At 42.2% G+C, this 23,892-nt stretch overlaps 1 protein-coding gene across 3 annotated transcripts in view; it reads right to left on the bottom strand.

Moving 5' to 3' along the window:
* The window catches only part of PAK5 (p21 (RAC1) activated kinase 5), a 179,069-nt gene that overhangs the window by 81,349 nt on the left and 73,828 nt on the right, over positions 1–23,892 (bottom strand). The window contains exon 3 of one of the 3 annotated variants that reach the window (XM_084622726.1): positions 4,795–4,876. The exons of the other annotated variants lie outside the window; for them this stretch is intronic. Coding sequence (XP_084478852.1) covers positions 4,795–4,867 — 73 coding nt within the window. The 5' untranslated portion in view covers positions 4,868–4,876. The remainder of the gene's footprint in view (positions 1–4,794; positions 4,877–23,892) is intronic. 3 annotated transcript variants of the gene reach the window in all.

The raw sequence follows: 23,892 nt of genomic DNA, 5'->3' as shown, positions 1-23,892 counted from the left end.
GTGTGGGAGGGTGAGGGGGTGGTTAGGTTCCAGGGAAATTTTTCACCAGACAAGAGATTACATTTTATATATATATATATATATATATATATATATATATATATATACACACACACACACACACACAGAGAGTATAAGTTTTACACAAACAATTTAATACTGTACACAACAATGATGATTGTGAAGCTTGGTTGAGGTGGTGGAGTCAGATGGTGGAATATTTCCCAGGGAATGCCTTAGTGCTGAATGATGACCTAGCATTCGCCTGAGCCCTCAAGGGTTAACACACTGTTGTTAATGTAGCCTCACACTCTACAAGGCAGCACAAATGGAGGGAGGGGAGGCAGCACGGCAGACAGAGACAGAGAAACACACCCTGTGTGTGCGTGAGAGAGAGAGATGAGCATTGCCCCTTTAAGTCTGCTGACGCCACTCTAAGTACATTGCCTTTTTAAGGAGATCAGCCAGTTGAGATAGCAGCTGCTGCTAGCAAGCTCCCTCTGTCCTGAGCCCTGTCGTGCCCACCTCCAGCTCTATGGAGATGGGGTAAGCGGGGGGCAGGAGCAGGGGGGAGGGGGACACCCTGACATTAGTACCCCTCTTCTCCCCCGTACACAGCAAACAGGAGGCTCCTGGGAGCAGCTCCAAGGCAGAGGGCAGGAGCAGCACATGGCAGTGGGTGGAGGGACAGCAGAACTGCTGGCAATTGATAGCCTGCTGGGCGGCTGCTGCACAGGGAACTTAGGGGAGCAGGGAGCTGATGGGGGGGCTGCCGGTCCACCCTGCTTCCAAGCCCCCACCAGCTCTCTCCAACGGGCTGCTCTTCCTGCAAGCAGCGGACAAAGCAGGTGGCTGCCAAACGATGTTATAAGGGAGCATGGCGCAACTTTAAACGAGCATGTTGCCTAATTGATCAGCAACGTAACAACGTTAACCGGGACAACTTTAAGTGAGGAGTCACTGTATGTTTGGCTACGGTAATTTTGGTGCAACACACAGAGCTGGTTGTCCTATTGTTAAACCTGAAACCATGTTCTGCCAAGCAAATCAAACTAAGGCCATGTCTATACGTACAGTGCTGCAGTGGCCAGCTGAACCGAGACAGGTATGATGCTGTAGTATGCGTGGCGAAGACACTCTATGCCGATGGGCGAGAACTTTCTTGGCATAAAAAAACCCCCACCAGAGAGCACAGAAGCTATGTTGGTGAGAGAAGCTCTCCTGCCGACATAGTGCTGTGCATATGAGTGCTCATGCCAGAGTAATTTAGGTTGCTTGGGGGTGTGTGTGTGTGGGTGGTTTATTCACACCCAAGCAACCTAAATTATGTTGGCATAAGCTGTAGTGCAGACATAACCATTGTTTGCTAATTTTGTTTCAAAGAAATCCACTGAGTCTCAGCTCTGCAGCTGAGATAAGGGCAGGGAAGAAAAGCAGTAAAAGGGTTCTGCATAGCTACTGGGTTTTGTGCACAGTGGTTTTTCTTCTTCCCCCAACCTTAAGAGTATTTTCCCCTCACTGTTTGAAACTGATGTCTATTTTTAATCAAATGCGTGTTCTCTACTGTGCACATACAATTAAAAAAAAAGTTATAATGTCATGCTAAATTTTTAGCTTAAGTGAAAACCACCACAAATATTGGGTGTTGGGGGCAGGGGTGTGTGTATCGGGGGGCGGGGGGAAGGGAGAAATCAAAGGAAATAGATGGACCATGTAAACATATGGGCCTGAATGAAAGCCTCTAAAGTCAGTGGAAAAATTCCCCTTGGACTTCAGTGGGCTTTGGATCACGCCCCACATGTCACTCATTTTAGAAGGCAGATACAGTCCTCTGCAGTAGGGAGGTATTATAGGTTCTCCTGAAGACCTTAAGAAGCCTGTCTTCAAAATGGCAGTAGATTCAAGCATGTCCACTGCCTTTTTAAAAAAAAGCTGATATTTGTTTTGTCAAAAAAACCAAATAACAACCCCCCCCCCGGCAAGTGTGCTGTGCCACTGGGCAGGATTTGCAGCTATACTCTCCTGCCTACAGGCAGACAGCCCTTCAGCGGATTAGGTGATTATGGTTTTCTGTATCTCCATTTTCTGTGTCTCTGGTAGTGTTACCAGAGAAGGGGAATTCATGGATTCTAAATCCAGAAGGGACCATTGTGATCATCTAGTCCAGGGGTTCTCAAACTGAGGGTCGGGACCCCTCAGGGGGTCACAAGGCTATTACAAGAGGGGTCGCAAGCTGTCAACCTCCACCTCAAACTCCGCTTGCCTCCAGCATTTATAATGGTGTTAAAATATAGTTAAAAGTGTGTTTCATTTATTGGGAGGGGGGTCGCACTCAGAGGCTTGTGATGTGAAAGGGGTCACCAGTAAAAAAGTTTGAGACCCACTGATCTAGTCAGACCTCCTGTAGCACACAGGCTAGACAGCTGCCCCCAAAATAATTCTTAGTGCATACCTTTTAGAAAAGCATCCAATCTTGATTTAAAAATGGTTGCACTATGGCCCTTTGTAAATTGTTCCGCTGGTTAATCACCCTCATTCTCAAAAATGTATGCTTGCATGTGTCTAGCTCCAGCTTCCAGCCATTGGATCGTGTTATACCTTCCTCCGCTAGATTAGAAGAGCTGCACTTGTATGAGAAGCTGGCAGAGGGGATTACCAGAGAGAGAGAGAGAGATAGGAGAAGCCACATGAGGAGAATGGGAGCCTGAGATGAAAGCGGGCCCTAAATGCAAATATAGGAGGAAGAAGGATGAGGTTTGCAAGATGAGGGGATCTAGTGGAGGACTAAAAAAAGTGACCACCACTGGTTGATCTTGTCACAGATCTGACTACAAGAGTGATCAGAAACCGAAAATAACTTTGACACAAGGGATAAGTTTCAAAGAAAATGGAATTGAATTCCCCAGGCTATAAGATAGTATGTAGGTGAATTTAGTGGTTAGGAGTGAGAAGCTGAGGAATGATTTCCCATGTTAGCCTTTATTTGTAAACTTCGGAAACAATATGCCGTAGCTCAGCCACAAGATGCAAGCTTGATGCAGGAATCACTGGGTGACGGACATTCCTGGATGCAACAGGACCATTGTGTTTCCACTGCAGTGTAAAGCTGGCCACTGAGCGAGTGTGTTTAGTCCATGGGCTGCAACTATGGTCCATGGGCTGCAACAGCTGCACTGAGGTAGTCTATATCCTGTCTGGGAGTGCGGGGGTGGAGGAAGGGGAATTCTGCCCCTCTTAGCCCTGCAGAAATCCTCTGTGCTAAGCCCATTCTCAGACTTCACTCATGGGTCAAAGATGTGCCTCTAGACAATTCTTGGTAATGCCTGTGCATTGGTACAGCCGGACTCTGAAGCAATACCACCCCCTCACCTCAGAGGCTGCACACAGGCATAACTAATGTCCAATGGATAACTCAAAAACCTCAAGCTATTATGCCGTTTCCATGATAGAACTGTCAGATGGAAAAACAGGACTACTAGGGGCAACATGGTCAAGAGTGGCCTCTGATTCAGATATCACGCAACTGTGACTTGAACAAGAGAAAGTAGGGGCTCTAATATGCCTTTAAGGCACAGCCACATATTGGGGCTGAGAGAGGGGGGCTCATCACTTCAGGGGGAGCTCTGGCAGAGTCACACCTCAAAAACAGGTACCCTGCCTCCCCGAGCTCCAGGTAATGCAGCCACCGTACCATCCTGGAAGAGGACACAGCATTCTGCTTCACTCCACGCCTGACCAGTGTGGGACCTAGCTGCGGGGCAATTAGTGCTGACTGTGGCACTGATCTTGCACACCATAAACACAGGGACTACTACTTTGCTCAGAACCTAGTTCAGGTGTGTAAGGAATGGGTAGCCCTTGTGTCCTTCCCCAGACAAAATATCTGCACAGGAAAGCAGACACACACACTGTCTAAGCCAGTAAAGCATCAGAACAATTATGATGAATGTAGGTCCCAAGTGTTCATTTGTTACCTAGAGGCAGATCTTGTTACTTCTTTGTAGACAATGGTTTTAGACCTCATTAATATTGTTTCTCTCAATTGCTTTTTGAGTACATTCTTAATTATACTATAGGCAGTGAATGTCCTGTTATTCCTTCATCTTTATGATACAGTTTCCTGTACTTCTATCTATTGAATAATCAATCATTGCAATTTAGGCAACAAATAACACACCCCTTATAAAAAGTTCTAGGCACCCTAGCAATTAATCAGATGGAGAATCACAAAATAACCATCCAGCAGCCAAAAAAAAAAAAAAAAAAAATCAAAGGCAAATAATGAATTCAGCCAGCCCATATATTGCCATATTACAGAATTTTGTCATGCTAGCAATCTCCTATGCATGCAAATAGTCCCACAGGTGAGTAAACATTCATCCATGAGAATAAAAAGTTTGTCAAGCCTTACTCTTGAACTCAATTAAATTTTACCCCAACCTTTTTAAAGTGCCTAACTGACTAAGAGGCTAAGTCCCATACAGGTAAGTGCCTAACTCTAACTGACAGTCAATAGGACTTAGGAATCTAATAGTCTCTTTTGAAAGAGAGACTTAGGAAAAAAGATACATACAGACTGATTCACAGACCACACCAAATAAGCATGCAACATGCTTCATAAAAAACATTTTCTAATCTACCCTGTAGCAGCCTGATCATTTAAATATTTTGTCAAATTGGTCAGTTTCTCAAAAGACACTATATCTCTAAGCAATACAAGTAAGATACATTTAAACAATTACAAGCCATCTGAGACTTGTCATTGTCAGGGTGTTTTTTTAAACCACACAATACCTTGTTTATGGTTGAAAATGCCTTCATTCGCCACACCACAGCACAGCAGGGTGTTTCTTGATAGCTGGCCCATGAGAAATATCTAATAGAGATGCACAATGGAACAAATAAAAAAACCCAAAAGACAATAAGTGTTTGGAGAGAAATAGTAAAAGCTGGTACGGAATCACCAAACTGGGATGTATGTACTCCAGGGAACAATACTCATTCTTCTCACTGTAAACTACTCTTGTACAAGAGCCCATCTCCACATATCGCTTGACATGTTCTTCCTAATTTAGAAGGCTTGTGGCATTCAGTGGATTTTAATGCACAGTAATTTTGAACTGAGCCACCATAAGTAGTTTAAATGAACATATTGTAGGCACTCTATTATCTTTAAATATATATATTAAGTTACCTGCAGGTTCCCTGTCATTTATTGGTTGTCAAGGCGCTCCACATACTAAAAGAAACTAAAGAGATTTAAATATTTGGTTTCTAATTTTTTTTAATAAAAAGTATCCTAGATTTTCAAATATGAATAGTGATTTTGAGTGCCCAATTTAAGACATCTAAAAAGGAGCTTGATTTTTCAGGCAGTGCTGAGCATCCTCCGCCGAATCATGATAAGTTGAGTACCTGAAATCTGGACACACCAAAATCACCAGTTATTTCTGAAAATGAGCCAAGGATGTTTTACTTACTGCTATATTATATTACACTATAAAAATACATTACACTACAGGAGCTGAGAGAAGTCCCCATTTATTCAAATATTTTGAATTAGGAGAAAAATCCAGGCTGTTAGGAAGATGCAAAATTGTCAGGAATAAAGATGGTGGTGATTTATCAGGAGAAAGAAGATATGATACAGTTGGAATGCCTGAAGGGAATGACAAAGCCAGAGGTCTGAAAGATATTTTAATAATAGTTGCACAGGTATGAAATCATAAGTCTGTCAAGAGAGCAGACAAATTGTTTGGAAAGAAGTATTGCAATTTGATATATCAGCTCCCATCTTCTCTGTATTAAGGGCCAGATCTTCAACTGGAGTAAGTTGACATTGGCCTATTGAACTTAGTGTATCAATACCAATTTACATCAGCAGAGAATATGGCACTATGCATTTAGGATACCTTTAAAAATTAACGCTTTCATTTTAATCCACCTAAATCCATTTCACCTACACCTCACTTGCTGGTGGATAGAGACAGAGACAGCATTACAAGTGTGACAGTGACCAGGCAGGTTGCAGATAACAGTTCAGTGTATATTTAATTTAATTCACAGGGAAGATCAAACAAACATTCTGCACATTACAGAGGTTATATTTAGAATTTCTTTTAGTGAGAAGAGTCCCGCCCCGCTTGTACGTGCATACAATTAAAGACAGAAGCAAAGTGGGTAAGCTGGAGCAGAAGTGTCACAGCTTGAGTTTGGCTCTCCGACCACCCACAGGGGGACTCCAGGAGCACAGGATACGTTTGAAGACATGTGTCGTGTGACTATGCATCCCTAACAAGCAGGATGTGGAAGAGTGGTTTTACAGGTAAGAGACAGGGACCAAAAGAGATGCTGGTTTAGTTTCTGGCTCTGCCACCAACTCCCTAATGTGAACTTGGGCAAGTCATTTAATCTTTGTGCCTCAGTTCCCCCATCTGTGAAATGGGAATGATACTACTTCTTCCCTACTCCCCCACCTTTATTCATCTATTTAGACAGTAAATTCTTTGGTACAGGGACTAGATATTTGTATAACACCTAGAACAATGGGGAGCGGATCTAAGCTGCAGCTTTCTGGCACCATGATAAGCAAACAACAGTGCAGATTAGTCATGGCAGGAGAATAAGCAGTCCTCTCAAATGTTGAAGTGGGTGCTATGGCCAACCACAATATCAGCACACAGTTAACACCACTTCTGTGACAATAGTACAAACCTATTGTGGGTGCCAAACATCTTTTGATGATCTGGGCTATACAATAATACATACTGCATATATCTTAAAGTGTGGTTTCAGAGTAACAGCCGTGTTAGTCTGTATTCGCAAAAAGAAAAGGAGTACTTGTGGCACCTTAGAGCTGTAGCTCACGAAAGCTTATGCTCAAATAAATTGGTTAGTCTCTAAGGTGCCACAAATCCTCCTTATCTTAATGTGTGTAATACTACTCATACAGAAAGGTAATCTCAGCCTTCGTGGAAAAAGGATTGCCTTCATTTTTCACTTTTTAGGATGGTCTATGTTATGTTGGCTATCGAGGACCTGTTCTCTGGTCTCCGCCCATTTTTGGAATACACTTTCCATTAAGACAACTTTTATAGGTAACTATTGATAATCAGTGATTAATAGACGCGTTTTCTAAGAAATCAGAAATTAATAGACATGCTTTCTAAGAAATTACGGCAATCTGTATTAGATATTGTAGGGTTGCTATAAGCATAAAAATTCATTTGCATTCCAGTCTAAGGGCTTTGCAGCAGGTGGCTGCACATTTAATCATTTTAAAAAATTAACCCCACCCAAAATATTATAAATTAACCCTAACAAATGTGGTGATAGTTATAGAAACATATTAAACCTTTTTACAGGTTTATCATCTTAATTGAAGGTAGCCGTGTAGCACGGCACAGTGTACCTACTAAAGTATGCCTGGAAGAAAAACATTTGTAAACTCTACAGTGAAGTGCAGATGCTTACATTAAATTGTTACTACTTAGATATTTGTCTCTATTGCTCTGTAAGAGCATTTGGAAAGTCAATTATCCTCTCTTTCCTTACTATATATTGTCAAGCAATATAATGGTTCTTCCTGAAGTGTTTCCTAGAGCTCATTCTTTCATCCAACTACTCCAGAAAACTTCCCACAATCTTTTGTGAAGAACACTGAATTATTATAAAATACTGTTCACTTAAACCTTCCCATTAGGACATTCAGTGATCACGGAAACTCAGAAAAGTCTTAGTGCCATGGCATGCAAATATTTTAAGGCTAAATGAGATGTGTCTCCTATACGTTGAATTTTTAAAACACCATTTGTCATTCTGACTAATGGGTATTACTCATCCTTGATTTAACTGCTTGGTATTGATGCGAGTAAGTTTTGATAAAAGTAAGCTTTTTGGAGAAATCCAGATCTTTCACCCTACTGCAGTGACTGCTCTTTCTAGGAGACTTCTGTAGCCATCAAAAAATGCCAAGAACAAGCAACATGATCTGACACAGAGTTAACAAGAACTAGATTGGATGTTAGTAATGGGAAATCAGTAGCCATTGAAAACTCTCATCAGTTGATATTTATTCAATGACCTATATGAAACAGCTTTTGGTCTCAATCAAGTGGACAGGTGTCTGCATCCCAGACTGCCTCAATGACACTTGAAAACAAAGGCCATGGATTAAAATTCACATGGAGGCGGATCTACTTTTCCCACCTAGAATGGTCCCTCAGAAGAAGCATTCTGTCAGTGAGTTGTAAGACACCTTGCTGTGCCTAACTTTTTTCTGTCTTTGGGAACAGCATGTTCTACCTGAACGGTACAATTAGATTTTTCTGGAATGAGGCAAAGGGACACTTTGGGCCTGCAAAAAAACCAACCAAACAAAAAACCCCCAAAACAAAACAAAAAATCAAAACAAACAAACAAAAAAAAAGAGGGGAGTTGACAAGACAAAGCTCTCAGCTTTGAGCAGATGAGATGAGATAGTTACTAGGAAAATCGATTTAAAAAGTAACCAAAGTAGCTGCTGAACAACCAAATCCAGAGTTAATACAGCTTTGAAATTTTCAGGGAAACTGTCAAAATGTCAGTACATCCCTGGGTATAATCTATATGGTTGACCAAGCTAGCTGTATTCCCTCCGGGGAATCCTTGGACTTCGCTGAATTATAATTTTGCAGAGAATGTCTAGAGGGAGGTGCCTGGGGCCTTTTGGGTTGTGCGTACGTTGGCTTGGAAGGATTTGATTTCTATTGGTGAAATAAACATTTATCAAATGCACACAAACTGAGGGAAAAAATATTTGCATTTATAAAAGAAATTTACAGACAGGCAAAGTGAGAAAAATGCTGCTTAAGAACTTAGTTTGAGTTAAGGATATGTATATAGCATATTTTGATGTGGTGTTCATAGATTCATAGATATTTAGGTCAGAAGGGACCATTATGATCATCCAGTCCAACCTCCTGCACAACGCAGGCCACAGAATTTCACCCACCACTCCTGCAAAAAACCTCACACCTATATCTGTGCTATTGAAGTCCTCAAATCGTAGTTTAAAGACTTCAAAGAGCAGAGAATCCTCCAGCAAGTGACCCGTGCCCCATGCTACAGAGGAAGGTGAAAAACCTCCAGGGCCTCTTCCAATCTGCCCTGGAGGAAAATTCCTTCCTGACCCCAAATATAGCCATCAGCGAAACCCTGAGCATATGGGCAAGATTCATCAGCCAGATACTACAGAAAATTCTTTCCTGGGTAACTCGGATCCCACCCCATCTAATATCCCATCACAGGCCATTGGGTCTATTTACCATGAATATTTAATTACCAAAACCATGTTATCTCATCATACCATCTCCTCCATAAACTTATCGAGTTTAATCTTAAAGCCAGATAGATCTTTTGCCCCCACTGCTTCCCTTGGAAGGCTATTCCAAAACTTCACTCCTCTGATGGTTAGAAACCTTCGTCTAATTTCTAGTCTAAATTTCCTGGTGGCCAGTTTATATCCATTTGTTCTTGTGTCCACATTGGTACTGAGCTTAAATAATTCCAAAATTGACAATTTGTGTTTTCCTTATTATAATCCCTTTAAATTCTTGAATCTCAACATCAATAATGGTTTGACTTGCCCCCCATAATTTTGCACAACTGAACATTTCAACCTATTATTGGAAAATGCACAAAAAAACCAAACATCAATAGTAATCTCTCTCTCCCCCACTCTCCCCAACGTAACTCTGCCAAGCCTAAAAATATAACTTCAGAGGAAACTCTGTAAAGCAGTGTGCAGAGGCAGGCAAAATCCTCTCCAGTAGTTTGAGAACCCTTATTTTTTTTTGATGGGGAGGAAATATTGCACTTCAGAGAGGTTGTGTTCTCTTCATATCTTTAATGGGAACTACATGTACTTTTGCCTCAGAAATCTCTGGCCAAGATGAAGGGTCTTTTACGGTCTTTTGCCCTGAAAGAATTCAGACCTAACTGTGTCAACGTGTGTCAAAGGAAGGCCTCAAACATGCTTGCCCACGACAATGGAGTGCCAGACTGGTATAAGAACCGGAATAAATAGAATAGAAACCTTGTCTCTAATGGAAAACCCCCACTGTAAACAGAGGGGGGCTAGTTCTAGATGTCAAAAGCTTCACTTACCTCTTGAGTGGCCTCTAATTCTAGACTGGTAGCTGCCTGCACAATGGCCATATTCTAAATACTGTAGCTAGACCTCAGGGCTCTGACAGGCATGTATCCCTTGATTCAGAGTATTCAATTCAGATTCCTCCTAAGGAAAGGATTCCGGCTGCAGCAGTGATCATCTGCACAGTGAAGCATGGGTGCCCTTCTTTTGCGCCGTTTTTTTTCACCACATGTGATTGCTTTCATGCGAACGATACAAAATATCATAGTTTCTGCTAGCGTTCCTGTCCCTCCCTGAAGCACGGACTGCAGCTGCAAACATATGGCCCTGATTAAAAAAAACAAAACACCCAAAACAAAATCCATCTTTGTGTGATTCTTACCCCTTGCTGGTCAGCTGAGCTAACCAAGTTCCAACCCAGCACTTGAGAATTAGTGTACTGAGGGGGACAACATTTTTTTATCATCCCATTTGTGTTTTTAACTGTATGTATTCTTTCACCACTACTACCACCACATCGATTCCTTGGGGAAGAAGAGAATATGTAGTTCTTTAAGGAACGTTTTCCTATTAAGTCACCAATACTGAATGATTGCAGATGATGGTTAGTAAGTGAAGTGGACCCAATATAAATAGATTTTAGGGCCCAAAATTACAGGTGGGTACCATATATTTCCGATTTGAGAAGATGGTATGCTGGGGAATTCCCCTCCTCCCCAAAACATCAGAAATGGCCCCAACTAGAGATGGGATGCTGGATAGGGTGGGCCAGTGCTTGGAGGTAGCATCGAGCATCTTCTCTCTCATGTACTTTGCTGGCTGGTTCTTGCTCAGAGTCTAATGGATCGCCATATGTGGCATCAAGAAACAATTCGCCCACCCCATCACCACAGTGGGTGAGCATTTCACAACCTTTACATTTATTTATCCTCAACACCCTCCATGAGGTAGGGTAATGTGGTTATCCCCACTTTACAGATGGGGAATAGAGGCACAAAGAAGCTAAGTGACTTGCTCCAGGTCTCAAAGTCTGTGGCAGAGCAGGGAATTGAATCCAAGTCTCCCAAGTCCTCGGCTTAACGCCCTAATCACTAGACCATGCTTCCTATTATTTAAGGAGTACTGCAGTGCCTACAGTCCCCCACTAAGATGAAGGCTACACAGTGCAAGACCTTATACAAACACAGTGAGACACGGCTGGTCTTGGAGAGTTACAGTTCAGATAACAGAGACAGGAGAAAGGATCAAGGTGGGGGCAAGAGCAGCAGAGGGGAAGTGATGCAGCAGGTGAGTGACAGAACTGGGAACAGAACCCAGACCGCCTTGCTCAAGCAGCCAGCCTGCTCAGACAATTCTGTGCTTTGGGAGGGGTCACTTTAACATCCTTCAAGTGATCTTCCATTGTTATCAGTCTGGCGGCAAAAGTTCATTTAAAACCATCACAAACTGGTGGCGAACAAAGAAACTGATGGGGAAGATATGTAATTAAACACACAAATATACTGTATTTATGTCAGGAAATTATAGACCTCTTCTGATTTGAGTGTGGTTTTACAAGCATGAGTTTAGGAGGGCTGCATTACTCAATGCGAGGCATTTCAAACCAGTGGTGATAAAACCTCTGCAGTACCAGCCTGTTGTTCTCTATATGCCATGATGTCACAGAACAGCTATTATTCTATTATTTTACTGAGGTTTTACAAAGTGTTATTGGGATTACTTGTCACAGCTCTCCTGTAAAACCTAACAACTCACTTAGCATAGGTCCTCTGTACAGTGCTCATGGCCTGGTGTAAAGTGTTGACCGTGAACTAAAATAGCTCCTTTCCACCTAACAATAGCTGATTTTAAGGTCAGTATTTCAGGTCTCTTCAGGGCTAGAAGGAAATTTATGTCTTCTAGGAAGCTGGCAATCTGCCCTTTCCAATGGTTTGAAGCTTGTTTTTGGCTCCTCAGGGTTGTGAGACACTGAACCTTAAACCTACTGCTAGTGCAGAACTTAATATCATCCAACCCAGGCCTCAGGCTCTGTTTGGCACTTTGAGCATGGGAAATAGGGAACATTCTTCTGCTAAGTTGCTTAAAATTTAAAATAGAGGATGGTTTGAAGCTACTTGTTGGAGATTTGGAATGTGTACAAGTAAACGGAATAACTGAAGAGCAAATCCCATTAACTCCACCACCGATGGGCACAGAAGGTCTGACAGACAGTGGAAGTGGAGCAGGTGACTGAACTGGAGTGGAGCTTCATGGGACTCCATTCCCACCAGCATTGAAAGAGGTTTTGGGGATGAGGTTAGGGAAGGGCTGGGGAATCCCTAATTACACAAACCCAACTGCTAAACTCCTGTGGGCAGGGGGTGGGTAGGGGGAGAACAGAGAGGGGAGCAGACGTGACATGTTGTTTGCCCCATGGAGGGAGCAGCCCTTTCATATGGCAAGCAGGAGTACCACCAAGCTGTCAGAATCAGTTCTGAGTTCAGAAACAATGAAAATCCCAAAGCTGCAGATAACAGTGCTTGGTTTGTTCTCCTCCCACCCACCCCCTCCCACCACAAGGTTACTTATTATTCCATCACTTGCAAAACAAGGAAATTTAGTACAGCATCAGCAATTTCAGACAACAATGTCACATAAATCAAACAGTATAATAGTGGTCTGTGCTGGCAAATGATACTTGGGTTGATGTGTACTGATAAACAGGAAACATTTGATTCACCAGCATAGTGTTTTTCATAAAACAAAGCCATTCAATAGATACAATTCTGACTTTATCTTAAGAGAAACGCCAAAAACCAGAAACAAGAAAACTCCACCATTCTAGACTGCAGAGGCAGCAAGACGAGGAATTTGAGATTCTCAAAACAAACAAAGAAAAAGTTTGCACTGTATTTCACTGTTTTCATGACCCTCAGGCTCTGGGGGAAGGGCCTGTATTGCATGTTTATTCTGGATGGTGCTGAAATACAAATGAAAGGATGCGTATTGAAGAGGTGAACCTATTTGTGTTTTCTTTTGCCACTAAGTGTCCAGTTCTATCGCCTCCCTTTAAATACTTGCAAGTATCCTGGATTCCAAAGAGCGTGGAATCACCAAGAGTGGGAAGTTTTTACATTGTCCCTCTAAGTACCCTTCCAGAGGACAGTAGTTCATGACAGATTGTGGCAGCCCGCAGTTAACAATACCCTATGCTGGGAGGACATTATAAGTACTTGTTTGTGGAAGGGCATAAAATAAAGAGCAAGCAAGAACAGACTTGGAGTCATGAGGTCATTGGCTTTGCCTAACTATATGGTGAGGCAGTAATCCAGGCAGGATGGCTCCTCCGAGAATCCGGGTATGTCCTTCCCCCATAGATCCCCTGCATTTGGGAGATCTCCACCCGTGCTAGATCTGCAGAGGATCATTTCTAGGGAACCTCACCTAGTTTCCTGCTTCACTGGCCACTTAAAGGGCTTGTCTTCACTATGGGGGTAAGTTGACCTAAGTTACACTACTCCAACTACTCAAGATTGGTTAGTCTCTAAGGTGCCACAAGTACTCCTTTCCTTTTTTATTCCAGCTATGTGAATACCATAGCTGAAGTCAACATAGCTTAGGTCAATTTACCCCGGTGTCTTCACTGCGTCGACTGGAGACGCTCTCCGGTCGACTTCCCTTACTCTTGGGGAGCTGGAGAACCGGGGTCAACCGGAGAGTGCTCTGCTGTCGACTTAACAGGTTTTCACTAGATTGCAGCAGCGTCGATCTCCCTGTAGTGAAGACCAGCCTGTAGTAACCTACATCAGGTGCCCCACTTATAAAATTCTCCTGGGAGCAATCAAATTTTAGATGATTTCATGACGAAGACAGGGAATTGCCCTTTTAACAAACATGATAGCTCTTGTCCCAAGCCAAATTTATCTTTTCTCTGGAACTTCAGACAACTATGTAGTCAAACAAAGGACCCATTTCACATGACATGCATGAACAATGTACATGTTGATCCTGTTACTCTCCTGGGCAGAAATCTTTGCAATAGCAAAATGCTGCCTAATTCCCCTCCCCTGCCCAATTCTGATAATATAAATACATGTGGGTTAAAGCTGAGCTAACAAACCCACAGCTAGGAAGTAATTAATTAAGATGAAGGTAGACGGGTAAAAGGTAAAACACCAGGAGCTAATCAGTGACAAAAGCCATCTCCCCACTTTCTTAAAACAATCATGATGTGAACAATACCAAAGTACCTTTGCTTTTTGTCTAAAAACACCTTTAAAAGTAAAAGTGAAAATTCTGAATATTGGTAAAGATTAGGGCTGTCGAGTGATTAAAAAGTTAATCGCGATTAATCACACAATTAATTGCACTGTTAAACAATAGAATACCATTTATTTAAATATTTTTGGACGTTTTCAAATATATTGATTTCAATTACAACAGAATACAAAGTGTACAGTGCTCACTTTATTTTTTTATTATAAACATTTGCACTGTAAAAACAATAGTTTTTCAGTTCACCTAATACAAGTACTGTAATGCAATCTCTTTATCATGAAAGTTGAATTTACAAATGTAGATGTACAAAAAGCTCTGCATTCAAAAATAAAACAATGTAAAACTTTAGAGCCTACAAGTCCAATCAGTCCTACTTCTTTGTTCAGCCAATTACTCAGACAAACAAGTTTGTTTACATTTGTAGAAGATAATGCTGCCCACTTCTTGCTTACAATGTCACTGAAAGTGAGAACAGGCATTCGCATGGCAGTGTTGTAGCTAGTGTCACAAGGTATTTATATGCCAGATGCACTAAAGATTCATATGTCCCTTCATGTTTCAACCACCTTTCCAGGGGACACGCGTCCATGCTGATTATGGGTTCTGCTTGATAAGCATCCAAAGCTGTGTTGACCAACGCATGTTCATTTTCATCATCATGAGACAGATGCCATCAGCAGAAGGTTGATTTTCTTTTTTGGTGGTTTGGGTTCTGTGGTTTCTGCATCAGAGTGTTGCTCTTTTAAGACTTCTGAAAGCATGCTCTACACCTCATCCCTCTCAGATTTTGGAAGGCACTTCAGATTCTTAAACCTTGGGTAAAGTGCTGTAGCTATCTTTAGAAATTTCACATTGCTATCTTCTTTGCATTTTTTTAAAATTTGCAGTGAAAGTGTTCTTAAAATGAACAACATGAGCTGGGTCATCATCCAAGACTGCTAGAACATGAAAATATAGCAGAATGAGGGTAAAACAGAGTAGGAGTCATGCAATTCTCCCCCAAGGAGTTAAGTCACAAATTTAATTAACGCATTATTTTTTTGAGCAAGTGTCATCAGCTTGGAAGCATGTCCTCTGGAACGATGGCCGAAGCATGAAGAGGCATATAAATCTTTAACGCATCTGGCAAATAAATATCTTGCGACACCAGCTAGAACAGTGCCATGTGAGTGCCTGTTTTCACTTTCAGGTTACATTGTAATTAAGAAGTGGGCAGCATTATCTCCCGTAAATGTAAACAAACTTATTTCTCTTAGCAATAGGCTGAACAAGTAGGACTGGGTGGACACGTAGCCTCTAAAGTTTTACATTGTTTTGTTTTTGAGTGTAGTTATGTAACAAAAAACCCCTACATTTGTAAGCTGCACTTTCATGAGAAAGAGATTGCACTACAGTACTTGTATGAGGTGAACTGAAAAATACTATTCCTTTTGTTTATCATTTTTGCAGTGGAAATATTTGTAATCAAAAATATAAAGTGAGCACTGTACACTTTGTATTCTGCGTTGTAATCGAACTAGATATATTTGAAAATGTAGAAAAACATCCAAAATATTTAATAAATTTCAGTTAGTATTCTACTGATTAACAGAGCAATTAATCGTGATTATTTTTTTTTTTAGTTAATCGCAATTAATCGACAGCCCTAGTAAAGATACAAACGAATCACTGCCGGACATTACCATTTGTGAGCTACAAAACTTTGGACCCCATCCTATAAATCCTTCCCCACTGGAAGTCAGTGGGATTGTTTGTAGGAGTAAAGATTCCTCATGCAAATGAAGTTCTGCAGGATTTGTGTTTGTATAGCACTTAGCACAGTAGGGACTTGGTCTGTGATTGGGGACCCTAGATGTTGCTGTAATAATCAGGCCTTTTTTTAATATATAAGTGATCTTTATAGCTCAATCTCATTTTCTTGGTGCTAGTGATAAAGCTGAGAAAATAAAATAAAGACCCTGATCCTGCACTTCAGTATGTGCTTAGCCTTAAGCACATGCTGTCCTGTATCAGGGCCTGTGAATAATGTTCACCACCATGATGTTAAGTCAGATATATGTACACTGCACACACACGGTGTAAGGGACTAATAGCCAGCAACATTCTGAAAGTTAAAGGTGGTGTTTAAAGATAGCGGAGGAGGTTATAAGAAGTTTCTGCACTGCTTTAGGGTGGTTATGTTACCAGAACTCAGCTTCAGCTCTGTTTACAGATCAGAAATAAGCAGAATTGTTACCAGTTAGTTTTGGGCCTAATCTAAAGTCTACTCAAATCCATGAGAGTTTTCTCATCCAGTTCAGCGGATTTTGGATCAGGGCCATTGAGGGTCTTGTCTGAAGGCAGTGGCAAAATTCTCTTTAATTTGGAGTTCTGTACTTTGACCGTTGTGAAGGCTTCACAGTTCAGTCCCTGAGGGAGGGGAATAAGCAACTAGTGTGCTCGGTGGAGGCTCCATTAACCTCCTATCAATGAACATTCCTGGCACTTTTCCCCTTCACCCCATCTCACAAAAGGAGGGGGAAGTCACAAGCTTCATACAACACCAGTAGGACCTTGACAGGTTAGACAGCTGTGTGATTACTGCCTGTTGTATCACTTGGCAGCTATTACTGCAGTGTTGCTGCCCCTCCAGCTCCTTATGGGGGAGTTTTGGCCAGTGGATCTGCACAGTCACAGACCAAGTGGCTTTGCCCTTGCTCCTCCCCTTGCTCCCACACACAGAGGCCAGTTGTCTACCTTGCCGTGGACAGATCCTCACTACTACACATAGGGTGACCAGTCAGCAAGTGTGAAAAATCGGGACTGGGGGTGTGTATGCGGGTAAACAGGAGCCTATATAAGAAAAAGACCCCGAAATCAGGACTGTCTCTATACAATTGGGACATCTGGTCACCCTAACTACACAGCCTCTGAGGCCTGCACCTTAAGATGCAACAATACACCAGTTCTACCCTCGCTCTCGAGACCTCGCATAGCCACACGAGTTCAGGCAGAACTGGCTCCCAACTGTTTAAAGAAGTGGAAAGCTAACACAGAGCCCTTCCTGACAAAGACGTTCTGCTGACCATTTAGTGTCAAGGCCGTCCCGAGTTATTCTGGGGCCCTACGCAGTCCCGCTGCAGGGCAGGGCTCTGCGGGGTGGGAGCAGGGGGGCTGGCTTGGGGGGCAGGAGGGAACCACCCCGCAGCACTCACCAGCTGCGCGGCTGGGGCCGGGTTGCTGAGTGCAGCCCCAGCCCTGCTGCAGAGCTTAGGGGAGTGGGGGCGGAGCAGGGGCGGGGGCCTGGGGAATTGCCGGAGCTGGAGCAGCACGCAGCAATATCCTGGTGCCCTACACAGCTGCATATTTTGCGTATGGGTAAGGACGGCCCTATTTCATGTAATCAGCTCCGCATAACTCAGCGGCTGAGTTCATTACAGGCACATCACATGCTGTTAGCCTGCCAATGTCCACTAAATTAGTAAACCCAAATACAATGGGGCTAGATTCTGCCTTCACTTACACCCGGTGCAACCCCACTGGACTTTTCAAGGTGTCCAATAGCTGGTCTTAATTTTAGCAAGACTGGCAGCAGCTACATGCTCTTTTAAATTAAGTCCAGCTTCTTCATGATGAAAGCAGCAATGAGCCCTGCATGGCTTTTCACGTGATTATACAAAGCATGCTGTACTTTATAATACTTACTCAAGTGTCTCTACTTTTAGTAGTTCTAATAATACAGTTCACTGCCTTCAGCATACTTTTTCTCTTTAGTATGCATCAGCTGAAGGCTTTAGACCAAAGTAATATCTCCTCTCATGTGTTTATTAACTGCAGTCTGTACCGGAAAGGACCTGAATCACAGGCCGCAGTAAAGCCCAGGGGCTCAGTTCTCCCACACAGGATAGGACAGAAGTAACTCAAATTGAAGTGAGTGGAAGTTACTCATTCTGCTTGGGGAGAGTCAGGTTCTGAATATTTAGGATCAGCCATTTAGGATGAAACTGTCAAGTCGACCTACCCTTTGTATAGTGTCATTTAAAACTCAGTCATTCAATAAATTAACTCATTCATTAGAGCCAAAACACAGACAATACGACAGTTACAAAGGAATGGAACAAGGGGTATTTGGTCCATAGTGGTAATTTGCTTCCTATACAGGAACTGATTTATTGGCCCGTGCCTCCTTCATAACATTATGAAAAAAGCTCTTATCTATTGGACATGCAGGGGCATAATTTTGCCCCTATTTACAATCCATGCAGCCCCAATGAGAGCAGAGTTAAGCTTCTACTGTAATACTGCTCTCTCTCATACTTCTCCTGCCACTTATCTTCAAGTCAGCAACAACTTCCGCTTCAGAGGCATTGCCGAGTGTGCTGCTCGTGCCCAAGGCGCTAATTCATCAGCAGCGTTGATGTGAATGTTATCAGCTAGGTCATTCCAGTGACTCAATTGCTTTTAGAATGGCTGGATCCAACCCACATTGGACTTCAGAGGGCACCAAAATTGGCCCCAGAACTTGATTGCTCTCACCTAGATCCTCTGGAGGGGGGGGGGGGGAAACAAAAAACTCTTTCCTTTTGTTGCTTTTAAAATGAAAACAATCCCCATTTGTATGTATTTGCTGTAATCAAGTACCGAAACATATATACATGTAACAGGCTATTTAAAATGGATGTTCATACTTTAACTTTGTAATAATTATAGAAAACCTAGTAGAGAAAGCTTGAGGGGCTATTCTTTTGTAATAAGACTAGCTAAATGAAAAGGGTCATCAGTGAAACACTGTACCTGCTTAAGCGTCTGATTTACATAACTAGTGTTTGCACACAGCACTTTTACATGTTTAAAGTGCCAAGTATTATGTGGTAAGGATAATAAGCAATTGGACAATAAGAAAATTCAGAAAAACTGGAGTGCTCACTACATACATTGGATCCATTTTAGCACCACATGGCATTCTAAACATATGCCGGAGTTGTCACTCAATTAAAATTGGGAGGAGAAATTCTCACTGAGAATAAGCATTTGTAAAAACTATCACATGACATGATTGTTCTCAGCTTCCTCTGTTTGCTGCCAGTACCTCCAATCTTGAAAAGGAAAATCAACTCTCAGCAATTTTATTCCCTTACTCAACCTATTGTAAACCCTAACAAAGGCGGACTTGCAGGCTGTTTGTTGTGAACTGGTAGTACAAATTCAAAGTTTTAAAAAAAAAAAAGGAGAGCATTAAGATTGATATTTCTAATTTGGAAGCCCAAAGAGCGAGTGTCTGTAAATAAAGTCTTCCTTAACTACGAATATATGTATTGTTTTGTGTTAAATAATGGTACATTCAGAGACCAAGTATTCAGTATGCAACAAACTATTTTTATGTCAAATCAATTAGCAGCTATTTTCTCATTTAGAGAGACAAAGTTACATTACATACAAATGATCAGAACGCCGGTATTTGAAATGGTCGACTAAACTGCTACAGGAAACAAGATATTTTCTCTTTAGCTTGATGATAGTAAATGTAATAGACGCCAATGGAAAGCTGAGGCAAATGCTCTGCACACTTGGTAATTAGAGCAAAGAATTGGATCGCAGGGAAAAAATCCCAAACAAACAATGATCTTTGACACCCTGTTGGAGTCAAACAAACTCTCCAGTTTTTAAGGGAACATAATAGTATCTACTTTCTTTGTGTCCATTTCACAGGAGCAAAAGAGAGTCAAGAAGCCATGCAGATGTCCTACTCTGCACATTCTACCATCTTCCTGCCCAAGTCTCTCTATTTATCCAAGGTGATTGTGTCTCATGGCTTCTACCACCAGTTTGCCACCTTAGATCTCCCCATAAGAACTACTTCAGCCCCTGCCCTTCTCTTTAGCTTGAAGTCAGTGAAAGTCTAAGCAAGATGACATCAATTTCCCACTCCCCTTACTACTACCTGTCACTTTTTCCACCTCCCCAGTCTTGCAGGGACCAAACTCTCACCTAGTCTCTACTTCTAATCCCTCTACCACACCCCTTGACCATAGGCCCCTGCATCCTCAGATACCAGAATCTTTGATCCCACCTGTCCCTCCAATTATTGCCCCATCTCCTTTCACCTCTTACCACACTGAATGGGCCACTGAGCGCTAAGTTCCTCTTATCTCCATCCTGGATCCTCTCATCTGGCTTGTGCTCCCCCCACTCCACTGAAGCTGCTCTTAACAGCAGAAAGAAACTCTTCCTGGCTACAGCTCTGTACCACACTTCATCTGCCTCATCCTCGCCACTGCTTTTTTCCCCTCTGACATCTCATCTTCTCCTTGTCTTTCAAGTTACCACCCTCCTAGTTCTCAGATCTCTGTCCACTTTCAGTGTCTCCTCCTCCCTTTGAGCACTTTCTCTTCCCCCTCTTTCTCTGGGATGATCTCGCCTGAGCTCCTTTGGGGCAAGGTCTGCCATTTGCTACACATGTGTATAGTGACATGTACGATGCGCCCCTAACCTGGTTGAGGTAGTAGGGCAGACAGCGATTGATCCAACGCACCATGCAAGTGGTGTGAATGGCGCTGTTACTAACATAGCCCATTCATTAGGGCAGCAGCTATAAAGATGGGGAGATGGGTTGCAGGCTCACTTCTTGCCCGAAGTTGCTGGATGGATTTTGCCATTTTATTCCCCGCCCCTCACGTTAGCTGCATAGAGCCCAATTACTCAGGCTTGATATGAGCTGAGTGAATGTCACCTTTCATGAATTAAGATCTTCCATGTGGGATCACGTGCCATTGTATTTATCTCAGTTTCTTTTTTTGCCATTAGATAATTTAACCCAGTGTTTCCCAGAGTATGGGGTGGGTCTCCTTGGGGAGCAGGCCTGAAGGATTAACCTAGTGGATACTACAGACAAGCCTCAATTGTTCTCCAGAGTCTCAGCTTTTATTAAGGAGAGTCTCAAGCTGTTATGGTCACAAAGAAAATCTTCAAAATCTGAAGGCAATGTAACTGCTGCAGATAATCCTTCCGAATCTGCTGGGAGCTTGAAATGCCAAGAGTTTGAAATGTTAGCTCCGTGGTTTGAACTTCCCCATTCATTTCACTGGATTTCTCAGATGCCAGTGATACTTTAAGTCAGTGCTGTTAGCTACATGCTTTGCTGGGTGATGAAATGAGAGGAAAGGAAGTTTCATATTATGATGAGCTATGCCAGCATTTCCCAGACCAAGCGAGTGTGAATGCCTGGAGGATGACTTGCTGGGGAGTGTGAAAGGTATATAGGCCTTTTCTGACAGATGGCAGGGTTTCAAGGGAAGTGCAATTGATTTTCATTTCTCTGCAGGCTCAGCTTTCAAAAAGTTTCTCTCAAACTGGCTTAACCAATGGTTGTAGGAAGGTGGTGTTTCAGTATACTATTCCTACCATTGAATAGGTTTTCAATGCTTTTAATCCCCATCCACAGTTTTCCAGGAAAGATTAACAGAACCTTGGATTCCCGAAAGTTAATATGATGGTTCTCAGGGTACCCGGGACTGAGAATCACCTTGGTTCTCTCCCCTCTTTCCAGTGAGAAGTCTTGTCTGTGCTTAGATAGTTGTCAGCTCCCTGACGCCACCAGCCCGTCAGCCACTCAGAGCCCAAAGGCGAGTGCTTGGAGGCCTTACTTTGCCTTGCAGTTAAACAATAGGTGCGCCCCAGTCCAAGTCCTTGTGAAGCATTCCCCTGTGAGCGCCAGCCCGTGACACTGGCTACTCAAACATCCTATTTGCTGTCTCAAAAGGAGTAGTGGACATATCAGCTTGTAAGATTCAGCTCAGGACCAGCATTTTGCCTAACACTGCACTGAGATATATTTATTGTGAACACAAGAGTAAGTTTGTTATCAAAGACTTGAGATTCATGAGATAGTAAAGAAGGCTATTGGAAACAGATGGGTACCTATAAAGCAATCATAACACTTTCTAGAAACTAAACTTAGTTAGGCCTGTTAACCTTCTGGCTAGAGATGTTTCTCTCACTCAAAGCTTTCCTCAGAGTTTTCAACCAAGGTTGGCTGAGATCCAGTTATCATTAAAGAACCATTTGCTTCTTAGCTGCAGGATTATGGGGTGTTTTCTTTGCTTTATATATTATACCCCTAAAGTTCATTGCCTTTGTACACAGCCAGGACCTGTTTTTTTCCTTTGTGCTGCTTCCTGGTTGACTTTACATCTTTGTAAGTAAATGAGCATCCATTGTGTTGGCTTACAAATGCTCAAATTTACAAGCAGACAGATTAAGTGAACATACATCTCATCTGACAAAAAACACCTGTTTTACAACTCTGCTGGTGACGGATACCTTGAATGTTTCCTCATGTGTATGTGTTTTACACACACACCCCTCCTCACATTGTATCTATACACACATTTCACACTGTCAAAGACCGGTGACACACTGGGGGTTTTCATTTGAAACCTCAAATAATGTTCTTTGGTGAATGAAAATGTGTTACAGACTCAAGATTTTAAATTAAAAAATTGGTTAAGCGTAGCAAATGCTTCTAATTGCAAGCAACAAAGAGACAGAGGTTGGTTTGCTCTCAACTCAGAAAGATGTACATGAGAATGCAATTGGAATGGAGTTTACTGAAATGAATCAATGCATGTGATTCATAAAGTTACTGAATTATCTGAATGCAATGTTCTGTACAGATTAATGTAACCATACTGAAATTTTTGGCACAAGTTCAGAACTTATAAGCAGGCTTGTTCTAGCTCTCTGGACTCTTCAGTCACAGCATAAGCAGATGATCGTAGAGGAACCATTTCCATTTATTTTCCTCAAATCAGAAGCCTTCCATTTCTCAAATCATCATCATGTCACTCCATTTTGTCTGCAGGTCCTCATTGTTTAATGGTACAGCTGTGATTTGAATACATTGCCCTTTTTTCTTAGTCACTACCAGTCATTTAGTTCAGTATATTTATTCCCCCGGCCTTTCTAAATAATTGTTTTAAATGCTTGTTCTTTTGTCCCACCATAACTCACCTCCTGGTTTACAACCACAATACAATGGCCATGCCAACCACATACTGTGCTTTCCATCTGCTTTCCACTAATGCTTTTCCTGTTAGCCCGATGTTTATCTACACAGTGGTCTGCTAAGTGATCTTCAAAGTAAAGTTTTCTGTATATTATGGCTACTCTCACTAGCCTAGTGAGTCAGAAAAATTGGAAGTGGTATCATTTAGCACCATACCTATATATCTATTGGGTTACTAAACAGACACCAGGCGTTTATCCCCCTAACCCAAGGGGAAGGGTTTGCTAGGCTATGCTCAGGAAATGTTTCAGAGAACAATACAATAACGAGTGAGAAATGAACACGGTATAGATATTGTGCAACTAGAATGGTGTACAGGAGCGTGAACACTGATAAATATTTATTAGCAGTAATGCCCACAATGTACTAGGCCTGGGTAGTCTCTGCTCAAAAGGAGCTCATGACCTAGAGACAGAGGTCAAGGAACGGGGAACAACAATAAATTTGTATATAATTTACT

This window comes from Lepidochelys olivacea (genome assembly GCF_965140295.1).
Source record: "Lepidochelys olivacea isolate rLepOli2 genome assembly, chromosome: 3".
NCBI classification, from domain to species: domain Eukaryota; kingdom Metazoa; phylum Chordata; order Testudines; family Cheloniidae; genus Lepidochelys; species Lepidochelys olivacea.
The sequence above is the reverse complement of the archived record's forward strand: the minus strand, read 5'-3'. Positions and strand labels throughout refer to the sequence as shown.